The sequence below is a fragment of the Pholis gunnellus genome (genome assembly GCF_910591455.1).
Source record: "Pholis gunnellus genome assembly, chromosome: 16".
Taxonomy (NCBI): Eukaryota; Metazoa; Chordata; class Actinopteri; order Perciformes; family Pholidae; genus Pholis; species Pholis gunnellus.
Genome location: NC_136543.1, coordinates 6,210,634 through 6,227,697, shown reverse-complemented (window position 1 = coordinate 6,227,697; position 17,064 = coordinate 6,210,634). Strand labels below are relative to the sequence as shown.

At 45.5% G+C, this 17,064-nt stretch overlaps 1 protein-coding gene across 1 annotated transcript in view; it reads right to left on the bottom strand.

The window, feature by feature from the left end:
* Positions 1–17,064, bottom strand: part of samd12 (sterile alpha motif domain containing 12) — a gene marked incomplete at its 3' end in the record, with an annotated part of 40,833 nt that overhangs the window by 4,230 nt on the left and 19,539 nt on the right. Inside the window, exon 3 of the mRNA XM_079176233.1 lies at positions 8,560–8,689. Coding sequence (XP_079032359.1) covers positions 8,560–8,689 — 130 coding nt within the window. The remainder of the gene's footprint in view (positions 1–8,559; positions 8,690–17,064) is intronic.

The window sequence follows — 17,064 nt, the reverse complement described above, 5'->3', positions numbered from 1 at the left end:
AGCTAGTACTAAGCTTGGGTCAGTAACATTGCAAAAAACCTGCCAAAGTACGTTAGATTCTAAAAATGATGCAACGGAAAAACCCGGCCCAGTGTTGCCAACTCTTTTCCAATGAAGCTAGCTAGCAGCACTAGCTCCAAAGGTCGCTACATCTTTCAAAAAAGTCATTGAGTTGTCAACACTGACAGCCCGTCCTTTCAGGCCTCCCGCCAAAGCCACTCCCCCAAAATGATCATTGTGAACGTAAGAAACTAAAGTGGCCATTGTTAGTACTCAGCTGTTAAGCTAGCAGCTAGCATTGGAAGAAATGGCCCCGGCCAAATGAAATGATTCTTTGGGCTTGTTACAGTCCTGCGACAGCCACAGATAACAGATCATTTTCTCTTTTTTTTGGTCAGCATTGGATTTATTGAATTGTTATCAGGATTTAAAAGGGAATTTCGACAAATATAACAAACACGGTTTCTAAATTGAAAAACCCTACCCGAGCTTAAAGTTGATTTTTGTTGAGTTTTTAAAGAGAACCCAGTCCTCCTGGACCCCAAAACAGAACATGAGGATTAATGAAACCTTCCGGTTATGATTTAGAATTGGTCAATAAAAGCATTTAGTATGAATGTTTCACTCGCTAAATAAGTTTTTCTGTAGAAGTCTTAATACATCAGGCCTGATGTGTCCCCACATCTTAAAACAAGAAGTGCATTGCAGGTGACTGGAATATAAGAAGCTCGACGATGACTACGAGCAAACTGACAGTTTCCTGGCGGCAGGTGCCAACGCGCCGCTCCTTCCAGTCGGCGAGGCAGTATCAGCAGGGTGGAACAGCTTCTGTGAGGAGTTCACGCCTTTACTCTCTCGCTCTGCAGTTCTGAGCCATTGGCTTCGACAATCCCATCAAGCCTCAGCCGGGAATTTTTCAAACCACAATTAATACACTGAGCAGTGTTGCATGGCCACAAGTAGAGGAGGAGGAGGAGGGGGGACGAGGAAATTGGTCAAGAGGAAATAAATGAGGCAAGAGAGGGAGAGCTACTTGGCGAAAAGTTGGAGAGTGATAAAAAAAATGGCGAAGCAGCTGTAAAAGGTATCAGAAATGACAAAAAAAAGACCACGAGTGGGCCATGTGGTGGTAGAGACAAAATATGATGAGTCATCTTGCTGCATGGTTAATTCTACGAGGTTACAGCACCATGACAGGGCTCTCTTTTCCAGGTTTAATTTGCCTCCATAAGGACAGAGGTTTACCAGATGTGGCACAAACAGATATATTTTACGTCGCTTATTCCACCGGCTTTTGGATTTTTAAACATGTGATTTAGCCCGTTAACAGCTTGAATGCCCCCCCCCCCCCCCCCCTTTAGTATTTGTTATTGATTGATGTACTCGAATTTGCTTTAATCTACTGTACTCTACTCATTCATTTAGCACCAGTAACTCTTGATACATTATGGTATTTCCTTGCTGCTGAAATGACATTTGTGTTCTGCCTCTTTATCACTGTGGTGTCCCCATCTGGTGGCTCTACTGGGGATTCTGCTATTTTGGGTACCCCAATGAAAATCCTGCCCTTGTTATTCCTTATCTCGGGTGCTTTATATGGCGGCATGTAACCTGGCATGTTCTTTTTCTGCAACAGAAGCAGTACCGTCAAGGTGTATTAGGAAAAATCTGGTCCCATCAGCCCATATCCCTCTTGAATTGTGAATTTAACACGTTGGGGTGGAAAACTAAGCGAACATACATTCCCGTCTATCCGCTTTCTGCACATACAAAAATCCTGTAGCCTCACTCCTTCCTTTTCTCGAGCCTTCCCAGCTCCCTTCTTCCTGACTGTCACTTACCCATTCAGGTAGCATCTTGACTACCACACTGCTCCTGCTGGAATGAGCTGAATAATTCCATTTCCTATTTCTATCCCAGGAAGATGAGCTCCCGCTGCTGCTTTCACTGAACTCTAAGAAAAAGAAAGAAAAGAAAACGGCCTCTCCTCCACCTGCTTCTCTGAATCACATCCAAGAATCTGTATTTTATTAGACAAGAGCTATATTGTAACTACACTAAAACACGCATGATCGGTCAACTTGTTCCAAATGTATTTTCGCAGCCAAGCCAAACTACTTTTTACACAAGCACACTGATGTGAGCAGACTACACACACACACACACACACACACACACACACACGCGCACACACACACACACGCGCACACACACACACACACACACACACACACACACACACACACACACACACACACAAACACATTGTCCCTGGGAGTTAGATTAATGAGTGGTGGGTGAGCAGCAGTGTTGGGCTGAAGCAGATTAATCCACAGCTATAGCCTGGCACAGTCAACCATGGCTTTGATGAATGGGAGCTTAAAGTGCATCTGTACAAACACACACACACGACACATCGGATATAAAAGCATGCGCAAGCTGGGGGATATTTGCCAACATGGTCGCACCTACACAAACACACACTGATGCTGCACTTCATTTCACACATGGAGCTAAAATGCCGCGCTAATTATGGCGGCGTGAGGGGGCGACCGCGGGTAAGAGACGGGAGCACAAAGGGTGCAAATTAACCCTCCTCTTCCTCTACCTCCACAATCACGCTCCTCAGGCCTGACGTGCTTTGGCAGCTGCGCTTGACGCCGGTGATGTGACGCAAGAATGTATTCTCCTCGGGTAAAATCTTCCACACCAGTCACACCTATTTCTCAAATCTCCCGCGCAGCTGTGCACACATACACGTGTCCTCTGAAAGGCCAAAGGGGGGGGGGGGGGGGGGAAATACGTGTCTATGAGAGCTGCAATCTGGCGAACTGCACTCTGTCAAGCTTCGGATTCAACAAGCCGACGACGACAAAACGTACTGCAGGGCCGGGGCGGATTCCTCGCTGGCATTCGCCGTGATATCACGGAGCAGCTTGCGGCCCTTAAAGTAAATGGTGACTGATTGTCTCGGTGGCTTGTAGCCCTACAGCTAAAAAAAAAAAGGTTACTGCAGCTACTGAGCACCTGTGATCCGATGCTAATGCTTGTCCCTGACTGCGAGAGAGAGAGAGAGGAGGCCAGTTATGAGGCCGAGAGAGAGAAAGAGAGAGCGGGGTTCAGTGGAAGTACTGAAACTGGTCCAGCCGGCCGGAGAGACACACAAACACTCGCCCACGCCGCGGATAATAAGCTGCCTCAGCCCTCCACTTGTCACAGCAGCGGCAGCCTCATGCTGATTTCACCACTACTGATCTATTTCAGTTGGCGGATCATTATACCGCACCTCTGTTGGTTAGCCGTGGCTAACAACCTGCAGACACCCGGGACTCCATAACGGCGTGGCGTCGGTACAGATAACTGAAATCACTGTAGGGCTTACTGTGGAGCTAACTAGCTGTCCTGAGATAGACAGGCCGCCCTAAATCTCCCTGGTCATTAAGGGGAGGACTGCTGGCTGTGATTCCAGCGCCCTAACATCCTGTCATGCGCGAAGGAAATCACAACGAATGAATGTGCCCGCGGACTTTCCGACGACTCAAGTCGCGATTGGAGCAACCTGCCGCGATCCTTGTCATGCGAGTGCTCACTGTCGGCTGACAAGTCACATAAACCCGGCCGTCACTGAGCGAGACACCGAGTGTGGCTGGGAGGTGATGCAACATCTTCTATCGTCCACTTTCAGCATGTACGGTTCAGAGGCCGGTAGCTCCCACGAACTTTGCGAATCTTTGTTGTAATTTGTCCCGTTTGTCACTGGAGAGCGTACGGCATGTGGAATTCACGCCAATTCACTCATTCATGCCAATTCACTCACACATCGGAGGAGGAAGCAGGGGTATTGTATAAAGTGCGGCGTACACTTGAGACGATCACAGCCCGCGGCACCTTCCGAACACCCATCAGCCTGATCAGCCAGACCAAACGGATGCTAAGCTAACCCAGCTATGACCTGGCTAATGTCCGGTCGCAGGAAAATAAGATGGACGAAATAAGGCGAACCCAGCAATGGCAGCTCGGTGATGTGGCTCCACCGTGGCATCCCGGATCAAGCTGCCCTCGATGGGCTACAGCAGTGCTGCTTTGAGCTCAGACATAATCAGAGTTGATGGACAGTGTTTCCCTGATGCTGAATGACCAGAGGGTTGTTTTGTTGCGGCTGGTTACATTCCTCCTGATGGAAATTCAATGTTTTTTCTTCTGTAGCAAATGGGCTACAGCTCCATTTCTTTGTGCAACCCTGTGTTGCACAACAACAATAAAATGATCCTTGAATCCCCGAATCATATCATGCTGTCGATGGGAACTCCTTTGATTGATGGGTTTCTCGACTGCACTCTTATTTTCTTTATTGAAATTGGGGCATCTCATTACTAGCTGCAGTTTAACGGCACCATAACTGCATTTCTGGTCTGTTATGCGTATCTCGTTTCAGTGAAACTAAAGAGTGCGTACTGTATAATGAGCCTAACTACACTTTGTTTATGGAACTGCTCCGCTGCTTTGTCATTCACACTCTCCTAACATTTCATTTCCAAACTCTCCATATGGAAAAGCGAGGGCGACACTTTCAAAACATGCAATTGGCGGAGCCGTAATTAATTTTATATTACACATTGCTATATAATCACCTTGCCAATGGCATCATTAAGCGCGATTCATTCCGTCTGCGGATCAAATCGTCCCCCGAACAGCTCATCAGCAGCGAGCTGTTCAAATTTCCCTTTTGGAAATTACACAAAACAATGGGCACCAGTGCCGGCAGAATTCATTGTCTCATCCCTCAAGTGCTGTTTAGGCCTGCGTTGCTGGGTGTCCTCGTCGCCGGTTCTTGGAATAAAAAGCGTTTGTCACCTTTTTATCCTGTTGTGCGGCACATCAAATACAATTTGTACCCAGCGTGAGGCCCTTCAGAGGACGAGGGCGATCGCGGCCGCGCGGCTGCCGCTGCTTTCAAAGCGGAGGGGATGATGGATCCGCCAACCAGAAGGGGGTTGAACGCGGACCTTTAGAAGAACTGAAGCGGTCGAGTGTGGGCTGCTGGATACCGGCCACTCTTCATTAAACCGCTAATATTACAGGCTATTAATTATTTAGAGCGAGGCCTTATGACACCATACGTCAAGCGGTATTACAAGGCTGCTGGAGTGTTCCTGTGCGAGGAAAAACAGCCTCATCGATGGATGGTTAAAGTGGTATTCCCAATTCACACCGCACCGCTGTCTCTGTTTTTATTTTTTTTTAATCAAAGCCGCAGAAATTCCACACTTTGTTCTGTGTCTCTTTCAGTCTGGGTGTCTTGCTCTTACAGTATGTAAGGTGGGGGATGGGGGGCCCTTTATACTACCTGAGTCCAGGGAGTCGTCGTCTCAATCTATCCGCGGCTGTGGGATATTTATCGACATCATTTAATACTAGAATATCTAAAGCTGTCAATTTGGCAATCGTATATACTGAGTAACAAATAAGGAATGCCATTTGTAATAATGTAGACTTCGTTATGGCCAAGAACCAGAGCTGTAAATGTGAGCGCCGACGCATTTTTTAACTCATTAACAAATGACTCAAAGGTTTGTAAAGCCGCCCCTGCAGCCAGCCTCCGCAGCTGCATCCAATTCTGCCTTTAAATGCCTTAAGAGAGGCTCTGAACTTCCACAACGTGATGCAATGGGCCTCTCTGACAGAAAACACAACTTAAACGGTGACTCGCCCTCTTCCGTCCTCTTGCTGTTGATTACTTCATCACCCATCTCGCGCTGATTACATCCAAGGTATCGCAAATTGTGCATTTAACTAATTCTTCATGCCAAGCTACTCTCCCACCCAAAAGAGCTCCGGCCTTGTAATTACAACGGATTAGGGACTAATATCTAATTATGCCTTAATATGCTTTAATGCCTTTTTAATGGCAGCTCTGGTGCTGGAGTCAAATTTCGCCGCCGTCTCTGTTGGGGGTGGGAGGTGAGGACTGGGGGGGGGGGGCGGCGGGTTTCTTGGCAGTGCGTGCGTGAGGGAGGATGGGAAACATTGATTTTTTTTTTTTTTTTTTTTGGCTGTGGTTACAGGAGCCCAGCAGGGAGCCAGCTGCTGCATACTGAAGTCGTTCGGCGTCGGAACGTTGCGCCGGCCCCGAGAAGCGGTGAAATGCGATTCCCCCGCCGCTGTTGTCATGTCGAAGGAGGGCGGAGGCAAATGCCTGCTTGAATTATGATCTGGAATTGAGAGCGTTTATTGATTTCGGTACTTTATGGAGGGACGACTAGTCTGCCAAGAGAAGTGAGATCTGAATACCGCTGGCAGCTGAAAAGTGGAGTATTCCAGTAGTCTGTTGACGGATCGGACGGGAAATACAGCAAAGAGACGCTCTGGGTTGGAAAATCCGATGTTCTGCAAACCAAATCGATGCACACACACACACACACACACACACACACACACACACACACACACACGCACACGCACACGCACACTCTCTCAATTATCAAAGGGTTGCAGCTATTGTACGACGAGCACACTGAACAAGTAGATATGCTCAGATGCACGGCCGCGTGACCTTATAAACGTATTCACACTCACTGTTTGTTTCTCCACGCTTGATTGTTTTCCCCAACAATATTCCGTTCATCATTTGTTTGCCTCTTGTTTATTCTAACAGGGTGTAGGAACAATTGAGAAGAAAAAAAGGAAAAAAAAGCGATCTGCATAATATTTCAAAGATTGATTGGGATGCAAATTGCCTCGTGAGCCCAATCGGTGTGGCCTGGCCTGTTTTAATTGGGTTCTGTTAATTAATGCTCGTTGTGAAGACAAACTGAATTTGCGCATGTCATTATCTCCTAATTGTGCCAGTAGGAAAATCACACGCGTGTGTGTGTGATTGTACTGTATGTGCATGCCTATTTGGTTAACCCTTTCTTCTGTTTGTATAATCCTGTAAAAATCATTACACCTTCATAACAAACACATATCATTAAGTCAACACGCCATTAGGAGGCTACGATCTAATGTTTTAATCACCGAAAGACTAATTCAAGAAAATATGATTTATGTACAGACTGAAACTGAATGCATTAGGCTTGTCAGGAACACTGAGGCAGTTAATGTTAAAGTTAAGATTCATTTTCCTTAATTAGATATGGCCCTCTTGAGAAATTCTCTAGCAGCTGAATGACTGCACTTGACAGGATTTTCTTTTTTTTGAATGCAACAAACACTGCGTGGGTGAGATAAGAGGTGCGTTTTCAGCGCTATCCTCTGGATGCACTTGTTGTGTATGTGCCTTGTATTTCATCTGAATTATTACCGCGACTAACTCATTTTGCACCCAAATAAGTAGGAAAAATAAATGCTTCAACCGCACCTCGAACTTAAAAGAAAAGAAAATTTTCCCAAAATGCTTCTGCTTGACGATGGATTGAAAAACAGCGGTTGAGCGAGAAAGAAAATGCATCACAAGATAAAATGGGGCCCTGAATCATTATCATGGTCGCCGAGCGATGCGAGTTGAGGAGGTCCCCGAAAGCAACAGATAAACATGTAAATGTGATCAGTCGTGCTCCGGGGGGTGCAGAGAGCAACGGCAATTAACGGTCGTCTGTGCGGACCGGAGCGTCGTTAGCGCCGGGCTGACCTTGAGGAGCCTCGTTAGCGGGGATTGATTGACGCGGCGGCTGTCGTCGGCGGTGACGCCGGCAGCGAGCGGTGCGTGGGCAGACAGAGGCTGCAGAGATCGCACCTGGGATGTTATGGATGAGGCCTGGCCTCATCGACTTGAAGGCAAATACCTCCATGTAGCTTCTGAATGCCTTACTGTACCATACTGCTCTCCCTGTAACGTCAGTACCGGTGCTTTGGAGAATTCTGTGTTTGCTTTATTTCAGTTCATTTAACAGTATACCTCAACTTCACTACCGCTGAAGTTCTTATTCTTACAACCTTTTTTTTCAGTGGCATCTCTCCAATTCGTGGGCAGGTGCCAGAGTGTTTGCACACGGCACACAGCCATGTCCTTATATAGTGTTTAGGGGGCGTTACCTATGCTAATAATACACAATGAGCCACAGGCCTCCAGTGTTGATAATGTGGGGTTAATCACTCAGCACACCTGAGCAAGAGCAGGTTTGGATGGTTAAGGAGGTTTCGCGCATCTGGAGTTGACTTCTCTTATTTTTTCCTTATTTAAGAGAATGTTGCTGCATGGGACTCAAAGTCACAAATATGAATTCTCCTACACTGACTCGACAAACACTTGACGATTGCAAATAACCCTCGCGTATATAGCTGTGCATTGGATTGTGAGGTCATTTCCAACAATGTAACTGCAAGCATTTACAACTAATCACCTAGTAACAGCACTGATCCCATGTTTTTTGATTACCTGATAAAGAATAATCAAAAGCCATGCTGCAGTTTACGTCCATGTCCGTCCAAAAAGCTACGGCCCAAAGAACGTATCTGTCGCCGTCGCGACGGCGTGAAAACAAGACGAATAAATGAACGGTGGAAGACCATCTTCCAGGACAGACGGTGTGCCCGGTCAGTGAAAGTGTGAATCAGTACCTGTGATGTCGTGCTGTTTGAAGGAGTCGCTGTAGATCTGGTGCTGATTGGGACAGTGTTTCTTCAGCCACTTGCAAACGTCCTGTTGGGTCCACAGGGCCACCGGCTTGGACAGCTTCACATATCCTGGCTGAGACAAACAAGGAAATGTAAAATTAGAATTAGAAACTCATGTTTTCACTTCAGAATCAACCTTAACATGTACCGATGCAGTTGGACAAGACCCTTTTTTGTTTTGTTTTAACAAGCTTGATGAACTGTGGCGCCACTGTTCTTGTTTAGAGATCCTGTTTAGGGCACTGCTTTTGGACGACAACTCACACATTTCGGTCAGAGCACGAGTTGGCAGGACTGCAGTAGCCGTCTAATAAAATACAAGTTGCCTGACGTTGTTTTCCACCGACGGGTCGGAGTGCAGTCGAGTGACACCTTCCGCCTGACTGATCTTGTCATATTATATTTACTGGCTGCTGTGTGACATTTCCCCTCCTCCAGGATCAATAAAGTATTCATCTTTTTAGTGCAGTGACATACGAGCAAAAAAAAAAAGAGAAATGTTGAAATGCCCTTTCATCTGCATGCGAAATGACCTCTTTCACAGCCATTGGCCGTTGCACAGCCTGTTCTTCACCATAGTTTGCTTGATTTCTCCCCCCCCCCCCCCATCCATATGACCCGCCTCCCTCTGCCTCTGATTGGCTTGTGCTTCTTCAGAGCATTTGTTAAGTCTGCTGATGAACAACATTGGTGAGAGGTTGGTGGGGTTATGTATACTGCTCTCCTTTATAATCACAATGTTCTGATTATAGGAGAATGTTTCATAAAAATGCTGCTATGCAGTTTACCTTAATGATTCTACAATCAGTCGAGGGTTAACGTGCTTGATCCAGACCCCGCCTCCCCAGCATTAAGGAACCCATTACAAGTAAATGTTTGTGTTGACATTCACTTTTTTCTCTCCCCAAACTGCATTGTAGCCCCAAGGCCTGGAATTATGTTTTCTTTTGTCAGAAAAAAAGTGAGAATGTTTTGCAACCTGCATAATTTATAGCAGCTTTTATTGACAGATCGCTACCTTGAACAGCTCATTACCACAAACACGTCTTGTTTTTATTAACTAGTAAAAACAACACATAAAAACATTGTGAAAACCAGACCATAACTCTGTCTAATACCGTGGAGACCAAATCCAGCAGGCGTGTATTTTGTTGTTGTTATTTTCTCAATAAATATTTTATATATAACCAGAAAATAGGGAAAAATGTCCATCAAAATGTCCCAGAGCCCAAATTGACACCTACAGAACAGTCAAAAAACTAACAAGCTTAAATAAAACACGGAGAAGCTAGAATCAAAGATATTTGGAGTATTTTACTCAAACAATGAATCAATTAAAGATGTGGGGAAACTAAAATGACCGCCTGACGGTCTTGGGCCTCCGTCAACCAGTCAAGTTGCAGTCTCCATCCACATCTCTCCAAAATGTCATTACATTTGTGTAAAATTGGCATCATTAATATCAATCATCAGCATATCTTGAGTTATGGCCAAACATGTTTTGTTTGATCACAGTGACCTTTGACCTCCAAATTCTAAGCAGTTCATCCTTGAGTCCACGTGGACGTTTGTTCCAAATTTGGCAAACTTCTTCCAGGCGTTCCCGGAGATATATCGCAGACGGCCGGACGAACTCCACCAATGCAGCTGTAACACTTTAATCCAATCTGCACCAACGTATGACATGTAATTTAATATATATATATATATATATATCAGAATGAATGTAACAGTTAAACATACAGTACACATGTGCACGCATCTGCATTGCACTACTCTGGTTACAAGTTGAAATATCCTGCCGGAGCATCGCTCTTGGAAGTGCTGGCGATGCTTTTGGAGTTCGATTGAGGGGGCTGCTAAAAATTACAAACGGAGAGAGGTGATTAAAATTTCACATCCACTCCCATCCACTCCAGCCTGCTCTCTAGGCTGCCGTGTGGTGCGGCATAGCAATGGAAGCCCTTCTCTTCTCCGCCCGGAGGAGAGCTGAATAACAGGTACTGGCAGCATTTCCTCGGCTTTGCTTTGCCTCCCCCCCCCCCCCCCCCCCCCCCCCAATCTCTCATCTCTCCCCCATATTCGATCTCTCTCAGTCCCTGTCAGATCTATCACACTGTCTTTCGCACTTCCTCTCCCCACATACTGGCGCTCTCATCTTTCCCATCTCCCTCTCTCTCTCTCACCTGTTTCTTATTATATGGCACCGCCTCACCCTTTTCTCTCCCTCGCTCTGTCTCTCCACAGCTCCTTCCCACTCACTCGCTATATCTAGCGTCCCGGAGAGAAAGAGAAATTGGGGGAGATGTGCGCGCCGGTTTCGGCTGGTTTTGACAGTCAAAGCGAGGAGGTAGGCGAGGCCGCGATTGCTCGGGTAGCATGCGTGGTTGGGTGAATCCGCAGGGCAGGGGGGGGGGGGGGGGGGGGGGGGGGAGTGACATCGCAGGAAGAAAACCACATTAACCATTAAACACATATCAACTTAAAGCTGATTAACCCTGACTAGGGGCCTGCGGCTACAGGAGAGAGAGAGTAAGAGAGGAGGAGTGTGTGTGTGAGAGGAAAGGGGAGCTTGGGAGTGTAGCGGGTAAGGAGGAGAGGATGCTGGGAGTGTGGAGGATGGCTGGACTGACAGATGAGGCAGAGGAATAAAATATGGAGGGTAGGGGGAAAGAAGAAAAAAAAAATAGCTCGTGCTCCGGAATGGACACGGCAGAATTTGACCCAAGAGGCGCTCTCATTTTTCCATGAATCCATTTGTGAGTCAATGGCCATCTGTGTTTTACATTCTGCACTGGTTTAGCCCGTAGCGGTGTTCCCGGGGCCGGGGCACAATAGGTGAGCCGGTGCCTTTCCTTCCTGCCTGCCAGCCAGCCAGCCAGCCAGACAGACAGACTGACAGCCAGCCGGCCGGCCGGTCGGCTGAGCCAAAAGGGCGGAGAGAAAACAGCAGAGGGAAGAAAACACGAGCACAATCATGCTCAAAGAGCTGTGTTCAAGAGACTCCGGGCCAATTAGAGATTTGAGTGACAGCGCAGGGGTGAGAGGGGAAGCTTGCTTTATTTCTAAGTGGGATACGTCTGGGGAACGGGCAAAGACACACATATACACACACATATATATAAATATATATAACCACATGTGCAGCCCGGGCAGAGAAAGCATCCAATCACCATGTGTGCCAACGTGCGTGCAGCGCGTTGCCGTCCTTGGCTTTAATTGATAGCTGAAAGCCCAGCGCAGCTACCAGTATTCTTCATCGTTACCTTAGCAACAGAGCAAGGACAACCTCAGAAATTAAAAAGACGAGGAATAAAGCCTTAGGGAGGAAGGGGGGGGCGCACAACCTAAAACACGAAAAAAAAAGAACTTCTGAGTCTTGGAATAAACATCCACACATTAACGACCACAGTGGAGAACTATTACTAACATAATGAAGCATGTAATCGCTGATAAGCATTTAAAAAGATCCAATATGGATGCACTCGGCTAAATTAATCAAGAGGCAATCACATGCCCCCCCCCCTCCTTTTTTTGTGGAGGCGGTGCGGGAATACAAAAGCGGAGCTGGGAATTTAAAGCGCTCCAGCGACCAAAAAAACAAACATTGTGTGACTGGGAGTGAGTTTGGCAGTTGTGTTGGAACAACGGCCGTGTTGTGAAGGAGAGCGGCGACAACCCCCCTCCCTTCATTTGGTCTCCACGATTGCTGGGCTGATTGCAGGGTCAAACGGCTGCACACTCAATTAAAAGTGTTAACTGCAGCCGCGATTAGCAACATGACGTTGTTTCGTCGATGCCGCTTGTACTGTATTTCTTATTAAAATGGCCACAAAGGACCTTAGAATGTCACACATATTCCATGGTTGTGTTTACTTCCCCGGAAAATACCCACGAATGAACCTCGACCCTGGATATTTTCCCGGACAATAGAAGAGGGCAGCGTTTCATTTATTGAACAAGGGCGAACAAAAAAAACAAACCAATCAATTCCTCTTTGACGGCACAAGAGCTGCGGATGTTTATGAGACGCGTTGCAGCTGCCATTAGCAGAGATGTCGTTTGTTGGGGATGAAACGCAGCTGCGTTCAAAACAGTCCCAATCAGAAACACATGAGACGTCAGAGTGGTATATCAGGACACAAGGACAGGCTCAGTTTCTACATATAGAGGTGTAATGCATCTGTTATAAAGCAATAGTTGGTGAACTACACATTGGTATACACTATATACGAGTGTCTAAGTTAAAAATAAGTCATTCTACAGACTTTTTCTTGAAGATGTCTTCATTTAAGAGAGAAATGGGGACAATTCAACTACATTTTCATTAAAAGTGGGAACAGATCATTTCCTAAATCCTAATTTTCTAAAGCCTGTTTAATACAAGCTGGGAGGGGAGAAGGTTTCCAGACTAGTGAGAGATGCATCAAAACAGTAGAATTTGGAAATAAAGGGGAATAGGAATTTCTTCTAGTGATGCTGAGATAAAAAAAAATAATATATGTATAACCATACAACAAACAATAACTGAAACTTTGCAATCTCAAAATTTCAAAAGCTATTGAAGCTATCGATACCAAATCACAACCCCACATTTTCAACCCCAAAATTGCTGCAACAACTTATGATACACTTCCATCATAATGGTCCAAGCCGCTTTACACTCTAAACTTTCATTATTTGCTTGGGCGCCTAACCAAAAGACGATGTCTATTACAGATTTATGACTAGAACAACTTGACACACACTGCTGAACATGTAATAAATTGTACTTATCAGATGAGGACTAGTGTTTAGTCCGGTACAGTATTTACAATAATTATAACTTCTTCTATGGAGACATATTCTACATTACTGTTTTCTCATTCATTATCCTTTTGAATACCAGGATCCCGTTATGTATGGAAGCTTAGCTATGCTGAAAAAATCATGCTTCACTGTCTGACTCATACATTCTGCTCTGACTTGTCAGTGTGTAAATCCATCGCACAGAAATTCTGACTCCGCTTACATTCCCTCCATTTATTTTAAGAATACCAGGGAAACCGCAAAAGGCTGCATTCGACTGTGATCCTTCCCCTGACTATTGTAACACTGTTACATACTGCCCTCTAGTGTTCCGACTAGACACTGCAACCGCTCTGTGAGAGGGACTGGACAGAGAGGGGGGAGGAGGAGGAGGAGGGCCACTGCCATTAGTGTCATGTTGACTGAGTGAATGGCTGTTTGAGACACGGAGCCCAGGGTCGTCGGCCCCCATCTCCACTGCTCAGCTAATTAACAGCTCTGGCATCTCTCTCTCTCTTTCTCACTTCCCTCTCTCGCTCTCCTTCTCTCTCTCTCTCTCTCTCTCTCACTTCCCTCTCTCCCTGCCTCGCTCCGTTCCTCTCGGCCAGAGCTGGCAGGAGATGAAAATTCCCTGTATTAATTAATCCGTTACATACAGGAATGAAGGATGGAAATGAGATGCGTCCACACGTGTGTGTGTGTGTGTGTGTGTGTGTGTGTGTGTGTGTGTGTGTCCAGAGAGCCGCGGACGGCTGACAGAGAACAACACGCTGTGCTGGATAAATGAATAAGCCCTCGTGAAGAAGCCCACTGTCTGCCAACTTTACTACATGGTGCATTAAAGGAGGTGGGCAGGACCCCTTCCCTGTCCCTCGACCCTGGGATTCGTGCAGGGTCCATAAAGCCCCGCAAGGGAGGGTTAACACCAAACAAGATGTATTCACCTTGTGCTTGATATCAATCACGACCGAGATGAGATGACTTGCTACGGATGTTACAGCCGTCCTCGGAGTCTAAATGGCTGTTTTTATGCCTCGCGTTTGAATCTACGGCTGAACCTCGGCTCCATTAAAAAGTCCAGACGGGGGGGGGGGGGGAATTCAGCTTTGAGTCAATATTTGAAAATGAACACCGCTGGTGTGAACTGAAATGACATACACAGACTAGATTCATTATGCCATGATCATTCAAAGCCAATTGACGTATCATGGGTACTTACAGTACGTCTTACATGAAAACCAGAAGAGTGAGCTTCTTTGATTTTCCAATAACAAAACAATCCTCAGCATATATTCTGATATTAGAGTACCTTCTCTTAGTCAACAGTCCTGATGAGATGTTTTGCACCAGTAAGCTGATTAAAAGTGTTTTTGGGGTGTCAAACCTTAATGCTTCTTTAGTCTTAGCTCTGGCATCAAATGTGTGGAGTACTTGTTTGTTTGATCAGACAGTGCCCGATTCGATGTAGGCCGCTCTGGGTCTACATCGTCTACTTCTAGAAGTTCGGGCCTTCATCCGGGTCATACGACGGTATCAGGGCCACTAGAGAAAATATTGAAGGAACCGCGGAAGGTTGTAGTATTCAGAGCAAAAAAAAAATTATAGTTATTCTCTGAGAATAAAGTGACAGAACTCACGGATATGCGAGATTATAGATCGAGATATTAGTAGGAAGTGGGTAAGGGGCCATTGGCCCCACCTACTTTACGCCCCCGGCCCCATTTGTCCTTGTGGCTGGTGACATCTCATCGCAAGATGTTCTCTCGTATATATTACAAATGTTGCTTGAGACATCTTTAATTCCTGATTCAAAACAGGAATTTCCCTTTTTTAGGGCCTGAGCACCGACAACAGTCGGGTCCGCGATTTTTTTGATTTTGGAAGGAGCACATATCGCTGTCTTATTGTACTTTTATATACTATATAACTATTTATTTCACTTATTTTAGCACTAATAGTGTTCAATCTATCTAATACAGCAGTTTGACATCATTTTGAGAGCCTGGGCCATATAAAAACTTGTAAAATATGGCTCATTTTCGTCAGAATTTCAGTTTTACGTGATGTATTTGAACCTAACACAGCCTGTGATCGGCCGATTTGCGCAATTCCCACAGAATTGAACACGGAAGAGTCTGGGCAGTGTAGTTCTTTGAGTTGTTTACAGAATTCTAAGCCAATAAAATAATCGAAAACTGATTTTCATCCAGGAAACATCTAAAAGGTACGGAGCGTTTCAATGTTTATGATGATGGGCTGAGTTGATATCTGTGGCAGATCAACAGTAACTTTATAACGGTTTAAAGTAGAATAATTTGGAAGCTATAGTTCGATGCAGTGTGTTCTCCTCGTCCTCCTGGATATGACGTGTGTGTGTGAAAGTGCCGTAGATCGTGGCTGGGATCGATAACGGTGAACATTGCTCGCCTTCTCCTGGCGAGAAATAGGTGGAATTGTGGTAGTACTTGTAGTACCTTGAAGTATTTTGTGTATATATATGTTTTTGAGTGATTAAAATAGGTTACATGGTCCATTTGATCAGAATCTCTTCGTCATGTACGTTTTTGAAATATTTTAAAATATCATTTCGTTCGTTCTCAGAAGTGATTTGTACTACATGTGTACACTCTCATATCACATAGAGATCTAATTTCACTTGGATGTACATGACATTACTGACGCTGTAAATGCTCCAACTGCTGTTTTCACTGTGATTTTAACTGCCAACAGTGAAGTCAATGACAACACTGCAAACCTCCTCATCAAGCTCTTAATCAACATATTAATAAATACTATGTGTGCCTTGGCTGTGTTGCATGATAGAATAGATTGCCGCTCAATGTAATTACAGCCTTTTCTGTACTTGATCTTTTGAACTTCCCCCCCAAAGAGAAAAGAAACTCATTCTTATTAAGTGCAATCCAGAGACACAACACTGAGACTGAACGTGCAGTCAGTTAATTCATTTCAGCTAATGCAGTTCAGCTGTAAACGGAGAGGTGCTGCGATATAAAATGACATGATGATACCTGCAAAAACCACAAAGCGCAGATGGTATGTTAGAGATACTGACACAGGATCGCCACATACGAACTAACAGTTACAGCACAATACAGAGCGTCTCAAAGTGTGTGTGTGTGTGTGTGTGTGTGCGCGTGCTGTACGTGTTTGTTTGCACTAATTGAACCGAGGCCTGGCTGTCTGTCTGGTGTTTACACACAGGACTACGTCCGACTCAAAGTTCTTCCACTTTGATTGACAGCTGATTATCACAGATTTCACACAGAGAAAAGAGGATGTAAGAGAGAGAGTGTTTTTGTGTATGTGTGTGTGTGTTGGGAGCAATCAATTCCGTCTCCTCCCACTGTCCCAACCGCGCAGTCTATTTCTGGAGAGGAAGTCAGGAATTTATTCTGCATCGCTGACGACGGATCCTTTGATCTTTTATCAGAAACACAGCGGGAGAGTTGAACCAACAGCTCGCCTCGCTCGTTCCCTGTTAAATTATTTGTCTTTACTGAAGAGGTGGATGTGGGGGAACATAGGGCATTATTATTAAGATGGTGGTTGACTTGTTTCTTGCGTATGTGTTGCAAGCGGGATGTTTTTCTGACTGTAAATCTGACCACAACGGTGTTCTGAACTAAATGCTAACGTCGG